General features: G+C 38.2%; 4 protein-coding genes across 8 annotated transcripts in view; 2 read left to right on the top strand and 2 right to left on the bottom strand.

Annotated features, from left to right (window-relative positions):
- The window catches only part of mrtfbb (myocardin related transcription factor Bb), a 34,641-nt gene extending 22,441 nt beyond the window's left edge, over positions 1-12,200 (top strand). For all 5 annotated transcript variants that reach the window (XM_082189111.1, XM_082189112.1, XM_082189113.1 and 2 more), the window contains 12 exons: positions 216-291; positions 442-582; positions 1,901-2,061; positions 2,347-2,472; positions 3,932-4,179; positions 4,870-5,038; positions 5,116-5,853; positions 5,939-6,058; positions 7,558-7,704; positions 9,212-9,346; positions 9,730-9,790; positions 9,888-12,200. In XM_082189111.1, coding sequence (XP_082045237.1) covers positions 216-291; positions 442-582; positions 1,901-2,061; positions 2,347-2,472; positions 3,932-4,179; positions 4,870-5,038; positions 5,116-5,853; positions 5,939-6,058; positions 7,558-7,704; positions 9,212-9,346; positions 9,730-9,790; positions 9,888-10,345 — 2,580 coding nt within the window. In that variant the 3' untranslated portion in view covers positions 10,346-12,200. The remainder of the gene's footprint in view (positions 1-215; positions 292-441; positions 583-1,900; positions 2,062-2,346; positions 2,473-3,931; positions 4,180-4,869; positions 5,039-5,115; positions 5,854-5,938; positions 6,059-7,557; positions 7,705-9,211; positions 9,347-9,729; positions 9,791-9,887) is intronic.
- A 610-nt stretch (positions 12,201-12,810) lies between these two features.
- Positions 12,811-15,099, bottom strand: LOC309513772 (uncharacterized protein). The gene is made up of 6 exons (XM_082189779.1): positions 14,963-15,099; positions 14,594-14,804; positions 14,303-14,413; positions 14,110-14,163; positions 13,748-13,895; positions 12,811-13,631 (listed from the first exon to the last, which is right to left on the bottom strand). Exons 2-6 carry the CDS (start codon positions 14,736-14,738, stop codon positions 13,523-13,525), a joined length of 567 nt encoding a protein of 188 aa, XP_082045905.1. The 5' UTR covers positions 14,739-14,804; positions 14,963-15,099; the 3' UTR covers positions 12,811-13,522.
- Positions 15,100-15,239: 140 nt separating this feature from the next.
- On the bottom strand, positions 15,240-17,047 carry snrnp25 (small nuclear ribonucleoprotein 25). The gene is made up of 5 exons (XM_082189793.1): positions 16,655-17,047; positions 16,450-16,540; positions 16,273-16,378; positions 16,112-16,186; positions 15,240-15,985 (listed from the first exon to the last, which is right to left on the bottom strand). Exons 1-5 carry the CDS (start codon positions 16,850-16,852, stop codon positions 15,928-15,930), a joined length of 528 nt encoding a protein of 175 aa, XP_082045919.1. The 5' UTR covers positions 16,853-17,047; the 3' UTR covers positions 15,240-15,927.
- A 213-nt stretch (positions 17,048-17,260) lies between these two features.
- On the top strand, positions 17,261-19,065 carry polr3k (polymerase (RNA) III (DNA directed) polypeptide K). Its single transcript, XM_082190001.1, has 3 exons — positions 17,261-17,496; positions 18,571-18,658; positions 18,788-19,065. Exons 1-3 carry the CDS (start codon positions 17,386-17,388, stop codon positions 18,913-18,915), a joined length of 327 nt encoding a protein of 108 aa, XP_082046127.1. The 5' UTR covers positions 17,261-17,385; the 3' UTR covers positions 18,916-19,065.
- Positions 19,066-19,219: the final 154 nt, after the last annotated feature.

The raw sequence follows: 19,219 nt of genomic DNA, 5'->3' as shown, positions 1-19,219 counted from the left end.
CAATTAAATTCAACAATTTTGTGTACATAATATATTATGAAAATTAATTACATAATTTAATTTAACTTTGGCCATCTGCCACCCTTTTTTCTATATTTAAACATTTGTCAGCTACTTGTTTACTATGAGAACAGTAACATGCTGAGATGTATGTTCTCCAGTTTTTTATGAATAATTTACTAACTTCATATTCATTGCATTTTCTTCAAATACAGACTGAGAATTTCCTGAAACATAAAATCCGTAGCAGACCTGAACGTTCTGAACTTGTCCGCATGCACATTTTACAAGGTAAGCACCTGACCAAACATAAGTGATTTCGCTCTCAAGAGCATTTTCAGTGTCAAAAGTTAAACTTTTTGAAGCACTTTTGTTTCACTTCCTGGATACTTCATTTGTGATGTAGCTTTAGTATATTCTGAAGCTGTTTATGTATTTCAGAAACCCATGCAGAGCCTTCTTTGCAAGCCACTCAGATGAAGCTGAAGAGGGCACGTCTAGCGGATGACCTCAATGAGAAGATTGCACAGCGGCCGGGACCAATGGAACTGGTGGTGAAGAACATCCTTCCCGTTGACATTGGTAAAAACAATAAAATAATGTATTTACATGCTTCATAATTTTTTTGTGGTTGAAAACCCAAAAGTGCCTCTTCATCTGTGTAATTGCTCTTCTCCGTGCATTGCTGTCCCGGCAAAGCTTTGATTCCCGCTCTAACTGCATTATAAAGGTGTGTTCATGTCCTCTTGGGAAGTTCGTATTTACAAGGTGGGAAGTCGTGTTTACGACATCAAGTGCGTTCAAGTCAATTTTGTCGGAATTAAGTGTACCTTCTCTTTATTAACTACAGAAAAATACAGCAAGGTTTTTAAACTCTACTTCCAGAAAATTATGAACGAAAATGTGTAATAGGTTTGTTTTGCTTTTTTACGTTTTAATTAATTTATGAAGCCACTGTAAACTTTATTGTTACATATTATATTGTTATATAACAATGCTATTATATTTTGTGCAGGGAATTAGCTTATTTGGTAACACTTTTTTACAGCGTCATTGTTACATATGTTACATGCAGTTACTTTAGTAACAACTATAAATTATGCTTACAGTAATTACATGCAACTAACCCTTAACCAAACCAAACCCTAATGCTAACTATATAGTAATGACATGTAGTTACTTAATATTACTCAGTACTTAAATGTATAATTACAGTGTACATTACAACAAAAACACCTTAAAGTAAAGTGTAACCACTTATTTTGTTTTAAATAAAATACCTGACAATGTCACTGCTAAATACCTTTAAAATATTGTGGTATTCCACCACGTTTCTCACTGATACGCCCCAAACTCGTAAACATCGCGGCTTAAAGAAAATCCAGAGCTTCCCACTTGTATTACAACTTTGTGGTGGCATTCATGTGCATTCAACTCGTAAATACAATCTTTTCGACATGACTTGAACGCACCATACGTTATATATATATATATATATATATATATATATATATATATATATAACGTATGGTATATATATATATATATATATATATATATATATGTAATTAAATATATATAATTCATCAGAGCGGGAATCAAGTAAGTGTTTGCATGTGTCATGACAGCTACAGATAAAGCCAAAATAAGCCCACAGACAAACTTGTCAATCTATCTTGATGGATGGTGCAGAGAAACGTAAAAGGTGAACTCTGACCAATAAGAGGAGGTTTTCCTCACATGTGACATTTTGCTACATTTTGAAATGTTGCCTCGTGAAAGCGAACCGAACCAAGAAGAAAATGCAACATTGTAACAAAATAAGCACCTGTTTCGGAACAAAGCAAACGATCTACATGTCTGAAAACTTTTGTCTTTTGTTTTTTGTTGGACACTGCAGTTGCTGAACTGGATGTTTATAACTTCAATGAGGACAGCAGTGAAGCTCTGTCTCCAGAGCAGCCAGCTAGTCATGAGTCTCTGGGCTCTGTATCTTCTCCTATAGAAGCCAGACTACCTGATCCATCCGTTGTATCGCCTCCGATCGGCTCCAAACTCCAGGTCAGCCTCTTAGCAGTCATTGGATTCACATCCACACCATATTGACTGATAACCGGTTCAGGAATATTCAGTGCTAATATTTACAGTTAGCTTTTGATGAAAAGGTGTGGTAAAGAATTAAAACATATGAAGTAATATTCCGCTCTCCAGAAGAGCTAAGTTGACTCTACTTCTGTATTTTCCCTGCAACTTATCCAGACATCAGCCCTGTAATGCTGGTTAAATGTATGTGTTTTTGTCTCTTCTCATGGCCATATGGTTTTTAATCTCTTTTTATCTCAATAGTGTCCACCTACAACCCAGTGCTCAGACTTCCTGAGAAAAACATCAGTAGAAGATGGTCGAGGAATGACTGCCACTCAGCTAGTCACTGCTTCTGCTCCCACAAAGCCAGTACCCACCCTCGTGAAGGTAAACCATATGTCCTAACCACGGTGATGTCATTTCCTGTCAGTGTTTATTTTCAGAGATAGTGGTCAGTGACTCACAGTATTACTGACTAATTTCACAATAGCATTTCTAGCTAAATAATGAAATAAACCACACAGACTGTGAACTCAGAAATTAACTGAAAAAAATGATGTTAAAGTGTTTTTGCCTACAGATACAAGAACATTAGCCTATATACACTACCATTCAAAAGTTTGGGGTCGGTACAGTTTTTTTTTATACAGTACAAATGGTAATGTTGTGAAATATTATTACAATTTAAAAATACTATAATGTGTTTTATTACTAATATATAATAAAATAATAATAAAAAACATGCTAGCAAAATGCTAATTCATGCTAACAACATGTTAAAACATGCTAGCAACGTGCTAATTCATGCTAGAAATGTGTTAAAATATGCTAACAACAAATGTTATATTAACAACATGCTAAAACGTTTGTGCTAAACTAAAACTTTCAGACAAGGCTTTGTAGTTTTAAAATAGAAATGTTTTGTTACATTATAAATGCTTTACTGTCATTTTGATCAATTTACTGTAATGTTTTCTTGCTGAATAAAAGTTTATTTCTTTAAAAAAAAATCGTACTGAACTTTTGAACGGTAGTGTAACTCTTTAGCAAGAAAGATTCTGTACCACAGTGTAGAGAGGAGAGAAGTAGAGCTGTTGTTTGTCACTCTAAACAGCTTGTTTAGAACAACTTGTCAAAGATATCTTAGGCCAAATCAGTTTCAGAAGAGCACCAGATGCAGAGACAGAAGTGCTAGCAGCCGCCTTCTGTCTTCAGTTGGAGGTCATATGAAATATTCACACTCATGAATGCGGAAAATAACAAACTTAAGCTGGGGACATAAGAAACAGGAATCAGGCAATAACTTGTGCTTTTATCATAATCCAAGCCTTCAAAGCATACTCCGCATATTTACTACATGACAGCGGGTCACTGCTGACCCTCTCTTACAGTTGTGCTTTGGGAAACCTGTGCACACATATGCCAGCTTGAAATTGTGTTATTACATCCTGATGACTTTCAACTCCCTTCCTCAGAAGCCAAACCATTTGCATGTGTATCCTGTGACTCAATAAGTGGGATAATGTGGAACAATGAGGGTCATGTCCCCTCCGTGCATCCTGTTTCCTCTTCCTGTGATTTAGGGTAGAAGCTCATACATGTCCCACCTATTCACAGCAGTTGCAAACTTGTGGTTTTACCCACAAATCTCTCAGCTCCTCGTATTCTCATAGTGCTGACACCTCTTGTTAGCAAGAGGACATTACAGGAATCACCTGAAATCACAAGTCAAACTGACTGGTGATATGATTCCAAAGCGGCAGGGTGTTGAATGCAGTCAGTATGTTTGCTGTGTGATTTCAGGTGACACTTTTTGTTCAATTCTTCCGCCCTTGTTTCCATGTAGCAAAGCCAGCCCAAACAGTCCAGTGACAAGAGTCGAAGCAAGAAGAGTAAAGAACCCAAACCGCGGATTAAGAAGCTTAAGTATCACCAGTACATCCCACCCGACCAGAAGCAGGAACCCAATGAAGCCCCGATGGACTGTGCATATGCCAGGCTTCTTCAACAACAGCAGCAGTTCCTGCAGCTCCAGATTATCAGCCAACAGCAACAGCATTACAATTACCAGGCCATATTGCCAGCTCCACTCAAGTATGTGTCACATTTCAAGGAAAGTTTCCAACATTTGAGGCCCTTTCTCATGATATTCACCTCTTAATCACAAGCAACATGTGTCACTTTGACCTCAACATAACAAGAGGATTTTATCGTTTAATAAATTACATAGTATGTAATATAATGTTTACAATATAGTATAATATGATGATTATTATCTGATTCATGTTACACTTGACTTGCGTACACTGTAACTTGACACTTATCTTCAATGTTCAATACATTGGGAAACTGGCATGTGAAATGGCCTGCAGGGATGCATACACAAAAAAAAATACTAGTTCCTCTTGTGATGTCAGTTAATCATTGGTTACGGACCAGTGCAATTGCATATGATTCTGATATATCAGTTTCAGCTCTGACATTAAAAGGATTTATTATGAGCCTGATTGATTTGCAAAAAGAAATTCGCAGCTCAGAAAGGAATGTGAGCGTTGTGTGCTATGAGCGATAGCCTTTAAATAATGGTTTCGCCTATTAATCTTGTCTAACCGACCTGTCATCACTACAGCTGTAGTATGGTAGTTCCTCATATTATTTTCCAATTTGGCTCCTGTTGCCGCAAGATATACCTCTGCTTCTATTGTGTAGAAGGGCTGCTTATTGTGAATGATGAGAGAACTGGAAGTTCCTATTGCATTTAAAATACCCCATACTCCTCTGCAGGCCAGTAGCTGAGAGTCAGAACAGCTGCCCCAACATCACCCTGAGCACCAGCCCAAGCCTTCCCTCTCCCATCATGGTGTCTCTGCCGAGTATGGCTTCTTCACGTCCCAACAACACCATGCCCAGTCGTAAAACCAGATCTCTGCCTGCCAACCTAGATGAGATGAAGGTGGGTAATATGCCCATGCATTTTTCCACGTCAAATAGATAAGTGTGCAGAAGTACAGTTGTTCTTATGTCTTCTAGGTGGCTGAGCTTAAGATGGAGTTGAAATTGCGTGGACTTCCTGTGTCTGGCACTAAGACAGACCTCTTAGAAAGGCTTAAGTCCCACCAGGAGAGCTCTCAGTCTACTACAACCATAGATTCAAACATCTCCAAAACTGCTTTGCATCCCGAAAGCATGAGCACAACTCCACCTGTGTCTCCTGAGAGGTCCGAGGCCTCCAACACCAGTATGGAGGACAGCAGAGACAGTTTCACCAAACCTCTGTGCACTTTGTCTCCAGCCCACCCACCAACAGGCACCTCACCCCTCAAACCCACACCTGAAGACATGACCATGGAAATCAAGGTGTCCGAAAAAGACCAGCGCCTCCACGAGAAGGAGCGTCAGATTGAGGAGCTGATGCGTAAGCTGGAGCAGGAGCAGCGGCTGGTGGAGGAGCTGAAGATGCAGCTGGAGGTGGAGAAAAGGAGTCAGCAGGGTGGAGGGCAGCAGCCTGAACCCAATACATCAGTCCAGGTCAAAGAGGAGAACAGCGCCGCCCCTAGCTGTAACTCCAAGCGGAGTCCCCTGCCAAAAACTACAGGTGTGAAACAGGAAGAGCCTCATGCCCAGATGCACCACACCCCAGTCCAGCAGTTCTACATCAACACCCAGCAAGTCCCTCAAGTGCTGCATCAGCAGACACTGATCAACACTCAGCCTGCCACACAAATCCTGTTGCCCATCAGCCTGCCCAGCAACTCCATCAGCACACAGGTCTCTTAACATTCATGATATGCTGGTTCAATTTACAGTTAAGAAAATGGCATATTTATTTAGAGTTTTTCTCTTTACTTTGCAGGCACAGACAGTTCTCCAAACAACAATGCCAAGTTTGCCTCAAACCATCATACAAACACCACTTCTGCAAACACAGACGTCCAATAATACGCATTCAAATCAGACACCATCTCCACCTCAGGTGAGCAAATTGCTTCTGTGTTATTTTCATCTAGTGAATGGCAATGCGTTATCAAGCACTAAAAACACCTTAGCAGTCATATAGCAATGTCCTGGCAATGGTAAATGCCTAAAGGCTGTAATATACCAGCTGACGGTTGTCCATCAACCAATATTGGGCCATTGTTGAGGGTTCGGACCCCCGTCAGCAACTTTTTGGACAATTGACTCTTCGCAAAGACTGACCCCGTCTGACAAGCTATGGCGCTCCTATGCCACACATGAATTCTCACGCAGTGAAAAATACATTGTGGAGGAAAAGACACTGACAATGTGCCGACAGACAAGACAGAGGAGGTTACTTTTGGTATGAAACAAAGTCTCAGCTTTCAAATTTTGTCATTTTTTTAAGAAATTCAAACAATAAATGCTGTTTTGTGGCTCTTTAATGTGTCGCAACAGAATGAGTGCCTCAGATCAAGCAGCATGTGAACTGATCATTTCTTCCTACTAGTTACAGCACAAAATAAACCTGAATGAACATCAGAAGTTATGTTGTTTCAACTGCAGAAAGACACCAATACACACCATTTTCAAGTTCAAGTCCACCGATATTAATCTACTAACACTCCTGTCTGGTTTGTTTGTCGGACAAAATGGCGGATTCTGCATTATGATTGGTCAGATCGTCTATTAGTCAAACTCCCGGCAAAGGGTGAATTGAGCATGTTGAATCTATGGCGCATAGCCCATTGGTAAGAGAGATCACTCTGATTGGCTGTTCAGCTTAGAGAACCAGTGCTTGACAAAAAAACAGAAGTTAAGAAAACAAGCAAACTACAAAGTGAAGAGGCTTGGAACTCCTTGGAAACTAAACAAAACACATTAAGCAATGCCCTGGCCATAGAAAAAATCATATCAGTCAACCACTAATTCTTATATGTGCTGTTTTAGAGATACAAGGTAATTAGGATATGCATAATTCTAATTTATAAAGACACCACAAATCACAAACAATAACGTTTTACATTGAAGTAAAATAATAACAATAATTCAACTATTAGAAATTCATTGTATTCTCTGAGTTGTGTTGTTATGCATGTATACTTTAGGGTGCTTGTAGATCTTAACCTTTTCTTTTGCTCTGAGTGTTCCGACACTTCATAAATCCAGTTCAGCTCACTATTGTGATGACAAGGCCCAGACGCATTTCTCTCTGATTTGGCACGTAGCTTGAAATGGAAAGCCTTTCTGAGGCATGCTATGTGTTTTGCACTTATCTCTGATGTTGCCCTGGCAATAGCAGTTCAGTTCAGGTGATGCATTACCCTCTCAACAACATCAAACGCAGACCTGGCTATTTAAGTGACAGAAGTAGAAAGTACAGAGAAAATCAGAAAGAGCACTTATCTAGAAGACAGGGAGTTGGTTCAAGAACAAGAGGAACACTGATATACATTTTTTTTTTTACTCGCACAGTGCAGTGGGCCTAATTCTGCCTCCTGATGTATGTGTTTGCAGGCTTTACCCCTGTGTGGAAGCTCGCCTTCTGGGTTTGAGTACAGGCAGAACCATAACCAGCCCATGGCAGATCTGCCCCAGTGCTTCCTCAACAACTCACCTAGAGTCTCGCCCAGACACACTTCCCCAAATGGACCCATTAACAAAGTAAGACAAACTGATCTCTCTACTCACAGAAGTCTGTTCTCTATGGCCATGTGTCAACCTAAGCATTTTTTGTCAGCTGAAAGTTCCATGTGCTTTTCTGAAAACACCCAGCGCTTGAGAACGCTTTGAAGGTGCAGCATTTAACTCTTTATCTGGTAGACCCTTGGAGGAACTGTCTTTTTTTTTCCCACATTAATATTGTGGTAGCCTGTGGATGACCAGTAATCTGGTACATGAATACTCAGAGACCAGCAATATTAACTTATCCTCTACTGACGGTTGGTCAGTGTAGTATTTGTTCCACCCAAGACCGGAGGAAGACAATCCAGCGCTCTGGGCGAAATTTAAATATGCTGCCCCTACTTTCAAATTTACTTTCACATATTGACCCCTACTGTTGACTTAAGACAGGTTTAATGAATTAATACAGTTGACTCACCATTTAAAACCGGACCTTTTTTTTGCTTTGGCTGCTGCAAACTCTTCAATCACCTTGGAGTAATCCAATTTGCGACAGATTTGGTGCTTAATTGAAATTTTGGCCAATCCATTCAAACGATCTTCCACCCCTCCTTCACTGTGATTGGATGGCTGAGAAAAAGGTGACAGTGATGAACACTGTGTTTACCAACATTTTCAAAGGGCAAGTGCCCAGCAATCTGCATGAAATATATGTTCTGTGACTCGTCATGCTGCTGGCTTTTTTTTAAATGTGGCACTCCTATTGCAAACAATTGAAAAAAATACTCTGGCCCTTAGGAAAAAAAAAAGCTTTGGTGGACACAGCTTAAGCCTGAAGTATTCAACATGCATAAGTAAATGAACATAAATTATCCTAGTTAGCACAAGCTGCGTTTCATGGGTTGATGCGCTCCAAAAATGGTTTAGGTCTCGTAATGCAACACATAGCTTTCTCAGTGTTGCCACAAGGGGTGCTATATTGGCTATTAAACTGTCTATTTCAGGGGTCGGCAACCTATGGCATGCAATTTAAATAAAGTCCCTCAAACTTGCATACGGACGTACATTTTGTGGTAATAATTCCTCATAGTCACACAGTCTGTTTTATACTATTAAAGTGTGAGATTTTAACCTGCGGTAGAGTGCAGATCCGACAAGCCATTAGTGCGACCGGAGGTGCATGCTTCTGGGATTATCTCTCCGCATGCCATAAGTTGCCGACCCCTGTTCTACATAGTGGGAGAGTAAACCGTCGTCTTCTCAGCTTGCTAGTTAAATATTATTTTAGCATAATATCTGGTTTAACGAAACCAGAGCGCATGTCATGTATGCACAACAAATATACATGCTTGCAACATGTCAACAACCTCTCAATACACCTTTATGATTGTATAGCAACCACCCAGAACACACTATAAACTGCATAGAAACATGCTAACTAGCGTGTACTCTTTGTTGTCTGGTGCTCCAATATACCTTATATATTACAGTTTGCCCTGCCCACAACCCATATTACACAGTTTGAAAGTTATATTGTTTTGTTCAGCCTCCATCGCCTTGTCAGCTCAACTATGTCCTTCAGCCATCGACATTCCCAAATCACCACAGCCCAAAGAGCAAAGACCCACCCCGTTACGAGGAGGCCGTCAAACAGACCAGAGGCCTACAAGCCACAATGCAGGTAATTTAAAGTTATACTTCAGAATATCCTCCAAAATATACTTCAGCTTTGATGCAAATGCTTAGACTTTCAAAGCATTCTCCATTTGATAGCATGCACAAACCGAAGAACATGCACACATGCATAACCTCGACACAGTAGGAAGTTTCAGTGTCTGCACTATTTTCTCTCCAGAAGTTATGACAGACAAAAATGTCTCAGGACTCAATTCAACTAGAGTTGTGTCTGTCGTTGTTGCCGTCTCCTGTAGTTTGTTGTTTTTGTTTCGTCTCTTCCATTTCTTTTTCAAACGTGAAACAACAGGCCAGTTGGCCAGTTGCATACTTTGAAATGTATATTGAACACTTTACCATTGTCTTAATACATCATATTCTTCCATAAAGGTTCCCACTGCTACCAGTCAGCACATGGACGATTTGTTTGACGTTTTGATTGAGAGTGGAGGTGAGAACTGTGTAAAGAAAGAACCACAGAACAGGTCTTTGATTTTAGCTCCAATAGATTTGTATAACTAAACCATTTTCTGTGCTTTCCCTCCCAGAAATATCCCCTCTGGCCAGGCAGGATCCTTCTCTGGATAAACTTATGCCAGTGACGGTAAACATCACCACTCTGCCCATTAACACTGTGCTGTCACGTCCTCCCCCGCGAATACACGTTGCCCGCACGCCTAATCAGACCCAAGCACCTCCACCTAGCCTGCTGACCCTGGCCTCCAATAACCAGTTGGAGGTCCTGCTGGAGGACGCTGGGCCGCAGTCCCAGAGACTGATGGAGGAGCTCAAAAACCAGCTGCTGGAGCGGTCCCACTCCCCAATGGACACTTCAGATCTGACCTTCACCGACACACCGCCATCCACCCTCCATCTACAAGACACCGGCCTTGATAACATGGAGTGGTTGGACCTTACGATCCCAGGTCCTGCTGGAATCTCCTCTCCGTCTGTCTTTTCATCTGATTTCTTGGACTCGACTGATCTACAGTTGCACTGGGACTGAGCTCACAAAGGCAGCTAGATTGGAGACTTTCTAAAAAAGATCTGTTGACCCTTAGTGACCACTAACAGGCGTGCAGTGCGCAGTCGGACTCTTGTAAAGCTCGGCATCCGTGGATCTGGAGTGAGCATCATTAATTATCAACTTTTCTCATTTGTGCCTATAAGTGCAGGTTTGTTTGCTTTTGTTTGCTGTCACCAACACCTTTCAAGGCAGAAAAAGAATGTAGAGACACTGTTTTTCACCTATATATTTAGGCAGTGACCTTCTGCTTTTCATATTTTGAAGCAGTCTTTGAAACTGCTGGCCTATATTATATAGAATGCTGTTTTTTAGATTGTGATTTATTATAATGTCTTTGAATTGACAGAATATATATTAGATTCATATCACACATTTTGCAGCAATAATTATACGTACAATGTGCCTTTGCTATTTACGTTATCCAGAAACTCTCTAGTTTTAGAATTGAAAGGTATAGTTCATCAACATTTATTATTCTCACCCTCATGTCATTCTAAACTTTTATCTTTTTCTCTGTGTAACACAAAATATGTTTTGAAGCCGTTTCAGCTGTTCGGTCTAAAAAGTCAGTGAATTGAAACATTTGGGACGTAAAGGTAGCATGCAATTAATCCATACGACTTAATTATATTCCGATGCGGCAGGATCACTTTTTATTTTATCAACGTTTAATTTACAAAGATTGTGAGGAACACTTCCAAATGATGCCTATATATATATATATATATATATGCATAGCTGACTTGCCTATGTTCCTCAACAGTTTATAGATCTTATTGTGAACGATTCATCCATGTGTATGTTTTATTTTTTGTTTTTTTTACCTCGTAATTTTTTATGAAAAAACCCTACATTTTGATCTGTACATCATAAAAAGTGATCGATATGGATCCATTTCACATCACCCTTATGTTCTTTTTGGAGCTTGAAAGTTTCAAACGAAATCCCAATGACTTAAAAATATTTTAAAATGCAGCTGAAACATTCTTCAAAATATCTTCTTTTGTGTTCTGCTGAAGAAAGAAGCCATGTGAGGTGAGTAAATGATGACAGATTTGTAATTTTGGGGTGAACTATCACTTTTAACACAGATTTTGCAAATATTTTTGATGGAAGCATTGTGCCATGGTAATTGTTCCAAATGTGACATCACCTTGAAGGAACCTGTTTAGTGTCTCATTTATATTCACTATCAATTTCCATGGTCAATGAGCTGTTAGCCGTTGCATTAGGGTACTCGAAATTGTGGCAGCTAACTAATAACATTTAATGTATGAAAATTTCAAATTGATTTAGTGTGTGGACTGGGTAAGGTCAGAGCAAGTTTGTTTACCAAACCCATTATGGGGCCAAAGAGAGAGGGAGTGAGATTAGGGGCCATTATCATCTCTAACAAAAGAGTAGAGACACGATTTAGCTTTTACAGACCAGCTGAATTGGCACTGCTGCATGACTTGACCAGGGAAACAACACTAAACTGGACCAGTGAAATTTCCATATTCATATGAGGCGATCAGAATGACATCGGAGAGAAGCTGCATTTTGATTGGTCAGACTCTTTACTGCAGTAGAGTAGCTTGCTTTGGATGTAGATGAACTGCTGAGGCCTAAATTCACTATATTTCACAGAATTCAAGCTTCCTTCTACATAACCACTGAAGTACAGGTAGCTGGCGGGTGATATGCCTTTGTGAATGTACCTAAACCTCATCTTCTCTAGTTATTTGTGAGATTGAATTAGATTTCAGTCCAAATGTATTTTAGAGTTTAGATAGATTTTTTTTTTTTTCTATCAAATGTGACAATGTAGCGACATCTGCTGGAATGTTTCGAATTTTTTTTATTTTTTTTATTACCACTTCCTTTCGATGTATCACTCTAAGAAATGTTTCTTTGCAGTGTTTGACAGATATAATAACAGATTTTCCCCTAGACACTTTGTGAAAATATGCCAAATAATGCATTTACTTGACCTTGTACTGATCATGAACTCAGACAATCGTTTCTAAATCCAAACACGTCAAATGTATTTCTATATTTAGAAATGTAATTACCATAGTTCTGTCTCTGCCAGAGACCCAAAGCTTTTAATTTTGTAAACATACCATTTTACTGCATTTATGCAGTTCTCACATATATACTTTTTTTTTTCACACATTTTATGCCTCTATAAATATTTGTATATGTTGAAGAAAAAAAAAAAGACACGTGGTGGAGCCAAACCCTATCATAAGACCTCAGAGGAGCCTTGTATACCTTTTTTTTTTTTTTTTTACATGTCCATCAGAGTAATTGCTATTTGTTATTAAGAGGTAAAGAAGAGAAATATTTGAAAACATACTGACCCTTTGAAGTGCGATGTAGATCATATGCCTCATATTTTGCACAGTGTATATATTTTTACAATATACATTTTTATACAAATGTATTTGTGCAACTGTAAATATTTTTGGAGGTTATCTTTGTACATATCTTTATTGTATATACAGCCTTTTATCATTAAAATGTTTCTGTATTTGAAACCACTGAAATGACTTGTTTAGCCCTCCAAAACACAGAACCATGTTCCAGCAATGCATAACCTCAGTTATGATCCAAAGAAAGCTACACAATAAATAAACTTAACATTTGACATTGTACCAGAGATAGTATTTTTCTCAAAGGAAAGATCATAACTTATGGTCTACAAAACAAGATTGTTTTTAGCAGCTGAAGAACTCCTACTCCATTAAATCCAAAAGCAATCAGGAATTTGGTCATAGTATTGCTTCTTGATTCCATTTTTTATATTCCTGATAGTGTAATAACCCAAAATACAAACTTAGTATTGAAGTTCAAACCAGAAGACTGGAAGGTCACCCTGAAGATTCAGACATATTCCGTTTTCCTTTCGGATTGGATAGTTCTAGAACGTTTTAAAGTTAGCCGAAAGCTTGGCTTGGTCCCTGCAGAGAGGAAACAATATCGGATATCGCAATTGCATCCTTCAGTAAAGGCACGCAGGCAATTCCATGGGGATTGTCCCTGTAAAAAGTTCAGGATGACATCTCCGAAACAATTCCAACCGCCTTAGTTGTGTGCGATAATCAAAAATAAAGAGTCTTCAGTACAGATGCTGGTGATTCAGTCCAATTGACATCATTACATTTCCATTCCTCAAAACTTTTTGCACGTGTTTATATTACTGCGACATTTTGGACATTTATGAACGACATCTTTACAGGAATCCACGAAGAACGGGATTAGACAGCAGCCAGCTACACAACTACACAAGAAACAGTCATAAACACAAATATGTCATGACAGAAAGACATAAGGGTAATCACATACAGGACGTGAATGATAATAAGACAAGCAAATAAGGTATATAGTTAAACTCACCCCAAAACCATGGAAATACAACACACAAGATAGGTCACACTGCCAGCTTTGGACGTGACTTCTGTGGTTACATATTGGCGACAGAACGGACACTGTGTCTTAGAGGAGTGTCGAGGAAGTTGCTTAACATCCAGAATAACCTGCGGGGCTAAGAAAACAAACAACCCGCTTTCAGGAAGCTCTGGTCCTGTTGTATTTTGTATTGGCGTAGTTGAAATGGTAATTGTACAAATTATTTGTGCTTTATTACACTACACTTATTATAAAGCGTTACCTATTTTTCCTTGTATGTTCATGTTAACTATTGCTAACAAATGGAATCTTATTGTAAGTGTTACCGTAAAAAACAAATACGTACTAACCTGGAAATGGAGGTGGAGTGTCTACAAATATGACGCTAGATGACCTAGTGGTGTCTGCAAAATAAAAACATACAAACATATGACAACTATACTTTTAAATAGGCCTACGACTACAGCGGTCAATTTCCAAATGTTTGAATATATTTGGCAAAAAACTTTTCAAGACAGCAAACCTTATGAGGAGTAATTTTACCTATTAAATGAGAGCCCTCCTCTTGCACTTTCTCAAGTTGAATCTTCCTTTCAGAGAGAGCTTTAAGATCCTCGTCAATTTGTTGAAGTTCTCCAGTTTCTTTGGAATACTCTGTTGGTCACAAAGATCAAGTGTGAGAAACAAAACATCAGTGTATTCACGTTAAAATCTCTATATTCACATACATTTCTTCATTTAAAAAATAATCTCCAAATGTCTTTCACAGTTTATTTGACTTCATTTGTAAGTCGGTTAATAAATCATCAAATAGTTCCATCGACTCGTACTAACGTTGCTCATTTTGCCCGTTGTTTCGCTTGAATTGGATGAGCATGGCCAGGACATTGCGTCTGTCCGTGAGCTGCTGTCTTCGAAAGGACAGCTTGTTCAGCTCCTCAAAGACACTCGACAAATGCTCATCAGACTGTTGAGGCATGTTGAGGGTTGAGACGACAGCTCACTTAAACCTCCGAGAGCCTCAAAACTTCATACAGTGTCCATTCTGAAAGAGATGCAATACGGCGTCACAACGAGTGTCTAATACCGTTTCATAGAATTTTTTTTTCCTGATATGAAAAATACTACTTAACCCAAGCACAATTACAATGTGAATAAACAGTAAATATCTGTTTTAAGTGGTTAAAAATGACAAATAGTTACCCATGTGTGCTGTTGCGTCTCATCAGTCGCTCCTCACATTCATTGCAGTATAAAGGAAATAAGAGGCTGGTCATCATATTACTGTAGTGTAACAGTACGAGGAACATGTTCGCAATATTTAAAGTGTGTGGTTTACCTGCATTTTACTAAATTCATGGCATGTCACGACAAGGGTCTTAAACTGTAACTGTCTATATAGTTTATACATAGTAATATATATAGTTTTACAGCAGGTTCTGGTGGGACTATATTAAAATAACAACAAGGGGAATAAAACTGCACTCTTAAAAACAACTTGTATTTTAATCATGTTCAGATTTGAGTATTTTGATCAATATAAAAGCAACATAAAATCCCACAAATTTGACTTTAAAGACCTTCATAAGACATGCAGTTACAATGAGTTTGTGGATGTACAATAAGTACATTAATAATACAGTGTCTTCATCAAGTAGGCCTAGCCAACATTTGCATCCCTGCCTAACATGCATGAATTTGCATGACAGATTGGGTTTCTGTTTTTGTTTTGTAGTTGCTGTCGGTTTGTATAGTGAAATAAAAAAGGTGAATTTTTGAAGGACATAGTCCAGAGTTCATGGTGACCACAGCTGCCAAGTTCCAAAAAGGACAAAAAAGCACCATAAAACTAGTCCATAACGCTTGTACACTAATTCAAATCTCCTGAAATCATACGAAATTTAGGTTGTTATTCAACTGATCTTGAAATCTTTCCTTTCTTTTCTTCTTTTTTTAAGTTAGACAACAGTGTGGTCACTTAAATGGTGTGTGGAAAAGAGAGGTTAAAAAGCATTTTGGGGCAAAAAGAAACGTTTTCCCTTTTTTGGGAACATAAAGTGTTTGGAACGTCATGAGGATGAGTTTTCCTTTTTGGATGAACTATTCCTTTAAATGTCTCGACTATTTACAAATTAGAGTGATAAATAAAAACTGGAGATTGTCCCTGTTCATTTTTTCTTTAGTTTCTTCAAAAACGTCACTTCATCTCTGTTCCTGATCCCGTAGCTGAGCATAAAGGAAAGCACAGTCATATTTAAATCACATTAAAAATCATTAAAGTAATTCAAAGCAAATTAACTATTGTGCAGTTTTCACACATTTCTACAAAAGCAGCAGATTGTTTGGACTCACTCCTTCAGCTTTCTCTCGTCATCTTCTAATTTTTCTCCGTTGAAGACCAGAAGAAATGTCCTCCACACGTATTTCCTTGACAGGGTAAATAGATTAGGAAAAAAACATTTGAAGAATTAAACCTATCATATAGCCTACCTGGCACATTTTTCATGTCTTACCAGCTGATGTGCTTGACACCTCCCTCTCGCTGTTGTTTTAGCTCCATATATCTGCGAATGGCTTTCTTGAGATCCAGAACCGTAGCAGACTGCACGACCACGATAGCTGTGAAGAGATTTGCTCCAGTTAGAATCAATAAATCTGTAACAATTCAGAGCGACTCCAAGAAAACTCACGCATGACTTCTCCATCAGGCTTACAAACACGAACAGTCATGGCCTGACCGTATTCCAGAGCCACCTGAGAGTTCACCTCCTCCAATGTGACCTGAACAGATGGAACAAACGATTTCAGAGAGCAGAAAAGATTATAAAGAAATGTTGTGCAGAAAGTCATTAATACCAGTTGATTTTAAAACTTGATTGTTATTTGATGGTACACCTGAATTGGCAGGTCACACAGTAAAGGGTCCTGCACTATCAGAGCCAAGCCTTCCTCGAAGATGTCAAGAAATTCAGAATGTGGCAATGCCTCCTCATCCTCCTCCTCCTCTTCTTCTTTAATTTCATCTACAACGATTTTCTCGGCAAAGTCAGCCACGTCGACATTCTTGAGGGTTTCTTCCTTTAATTCATCCATTTTCAACTAATAATAAGCGTAAACTTCCTGATTTAAGAGTAAATACAGAAATACACGACATATAAAAGTTAACAATGAATATAAATGGAATTTATAAATAATTAATTAGGCATTTTGCGGAAATTCTTTCGGATGAAACTGTAACATCAACATGCTGCGTTTCAGCTTTCTTCATATATTAACATACACACTGTCGGAAGATTTATATGATGCACCAAACTTTAGTTCCGCGTACGTTTTTAAATTATATGTCCGGGATTAGCTATATAATTCTTAAAAATATATAAATTTTAATTCAACAATTTTATATATTGCCAGGTATATATCAAATTATTATTATTTATATACTCTATAATCAATGTTTCATTGTGTTTATATTACGTTTCATGTCGAGCCCAGAATAGAGAGGCACGTTTGTCATCATGTGCTTCCTGTAGCAACTGCAGCTGAGAATGTGTGTAAATACCAACTTTAATTGGATCAGAAAAGCAATACCAGTATTTAGTAAACAATATTATATATAACCGTTGAAAATGCTTATGTTTTGTCCAACTTGTGGGAATGTTTTAATCGTGGAGGAAGGACAAAGATGCTTCAGATTCGCGTGTAATACATGTCCATATGTGCACAATGTCACGAGGAAGGTAATGTGAAGTTACCACCACAACACATAAACGAACACGTGATAATGGAACACATAAATAAGTTGAACGTTCGATTCGAATGAAGTGAAAAGATGAGTGATGTGAAAGTTTGAGTCAAACAAATCTGCGTCGATTAAATTGCACATGGAATTGTTCGATTGTAAACGTGATTCGAACACTTGATAAGATCAATGCTTATAACATTATAACACTAAATTTGCATTAAACAATGTGAACGTTCCATTCAGATAACATGAACAATGTGTAAGCTTTTCTTTTAGGACATGAAAAAAGTTTGAGTCGAATATTCATTTTCTTGTTCATTCATATCCGTGGCTGCATCCGAATATGCTTACTTCCCTACTATATAGTAGGCGAAAAAGTGTACACGAAACTGTAGGTCACATGGCAATGACCACATGACGGATGTAGTATTTCTGGATTACATTGATTCATACTATATAAAACTCTTTTTTTTTTTTTTACTGTCATAAGGTAAATACTTATGCAAAAGAAGAAGAACCTAAATAGTGAGTATGCAGTTTTGGTAGCAGCCACTCTCTGTGCACCAAGGGTTTTTGGTCATGGCGTGTAACACCTCAACTCACTATCCATTTTGGCTGGTTATTTTTATTAATAAATTATATCCTCCAACCCGAATGCTCCAACATTAACGAAACAAAGCGTAAAGAGGGTTGCGCACTTTAAAATGTGGGTTTAAAATTGTAAAGAAAAAAAGAGTTACTGAGAATTTTGTTTTATTTCCATTCTATTTTTTATAGTGTCCGCAAACAATGAGATAATCTGTCATAAAACTAAAAGCTTTCAATTCAATAATTCAGATTAAGATTTATTAATAAATATATTTAAATCTCTGAATGGCCGCTAACTTAAAAATGTAGTAGCCAAACTGGCTGCTCTCTGTGTGTGAGCGAAAAAGTTCATTTCAAACCTTGATTAGAACATCCCTCAAAAATGTTGTCAACGTAGTTTTTGAGACGCTGCCAGCATAAAACGTTCTGATATAATATATATCTGATGTGTGTTGAAATAATTGGTTGGTTTTTGTGACAGGTAAATAACAGAATGTACCCCAAACTGAAGGAGGTTGATGATGTTCTCGGGGGCGCTGCTGCTTGGGAAAATGTGGATTCCACTCCAGGTAAAACAGTGGATCCTAATAAAAAAAACAATACTTCTATGTGTTTTTAATCACACATTCAGGTGGCTTTAAATAAGCGTACTTGATTTATTTTTGAGTATAACATTTTCTTTTCTTTTTTCTTTGAAGAACCTTGTCCAAAATGTGAGCACCCAAGGGCCTACTTTATGCAGATTCAAACTAGGTCTGCTGATGAACCAATGACAACTTTCTACAAGTGTTGCAATATACAATGTGGGCATCGTTGGAGAGACTAAATCAGTCTTGGACTTTGTTTGAGACTCAAAATATATGACTAAATATTATGTGTTCATAATAAATTATTCTGTTTTGATTATATTTTTTTTTTTTTGGGAGCCAAAACTGTCTCATCATTGAAATGGATTAAAAAACGTTATTTTCACTAACTAACAGAATGTGCATGTGTCATTCAGTTATGTGCAATAACCACATCATTTACATCTGGGTTATTCTGGCCTGATGACCATTCTTGTGTGTGTGTGTGTGTGTGTGTGTGTGTGTGTGTGTGTGTGTGTGCGCGTGCGCACGCGCAAGTAATAC

The sequence above is a fragment of the Leuciscus leuciscus genome, assembly GCF_965113295.1.
Source record: "Leuciscus leuciscus genome assembly, chromosome: 1".
Taxonomy (NCBI): Eukaryota; Metazoa; Chordata; class Actinopteri; order Cypriniformes; family Leuciscidae; genus Leuciscus; species Leuciscus leuciscus.
This window is presented reverse-complemented; position numbering and strand designations above follow the sequence as displayed.

Excerpts from the sequence above, each read along its gene's own strand:
- LOC309513772 (XM_082189779.1), bottom strand. The coding sequence starts at position 14,738 with ATGCCTCAACAGTCTGATGAGCATTTGTCGAGTGTCTTTGAGGAGCTG. Across the intron at positions 14,414-14,593 it reads CAACGGGCAAAATGAGCAAC|AGTATTCCAAAGAAACTGGA; the intron begins GTTAGTACGAGT and ends TGTGACCAACAG. Across the intron at positions 14,164-14,302 it reads GGAGGGCTCTCATTTAATAG|ACACCACTAGGTCATCTAGC; the intron begins GTAAAATTACTC and ends TTTATTTTGCAG.
- snrnp25 (XM_082189793.1), bottom strand. The coding sequence starts at position 16,852 with ATGGATGAATTAAAGGAAGAAACCCTCAAGAATGTCGACGTGGCTGAC. Across the intron at positions 16,379-16,449 it reads GCCTGATGGAGAAGTCATGC|CTATCGTGGTCGTGCAGTCT; the intron begins GTGAGTTTTCTT and ends ATCTCTTCACAG. Across the intron at positions 16,187-16,272 it reads GGTGTCAAGCACATCAGCTG|GAAATACGTGTGGAGGACAT; the intron begins GTAAGACATGAA and ends TACCCTGTCAAG.
- polr3k (XM_082190001.1), top strand. The coding sequence starts at position 17,386 with ATGCTTATGTTTTGTCCAACTTGTGGGAATGTTTTAATCGTGGAGGAA. Across the intron at positions 17,497-18,570 it reads TGCACAATGTCACGAGGAAG|GTAAATAACAGAATGTACCC; the intron begins GTAATGTGAAGT and ends TTTTTGTGACAG. Across the intron at positions 18,659-18,787 it reads AAATGTGGATTCCACTCCAG|AACCTTGTCCAAAATGTGAG; the intron begins GTAAAACAGTGG and ends TTTTCTTTGAAG.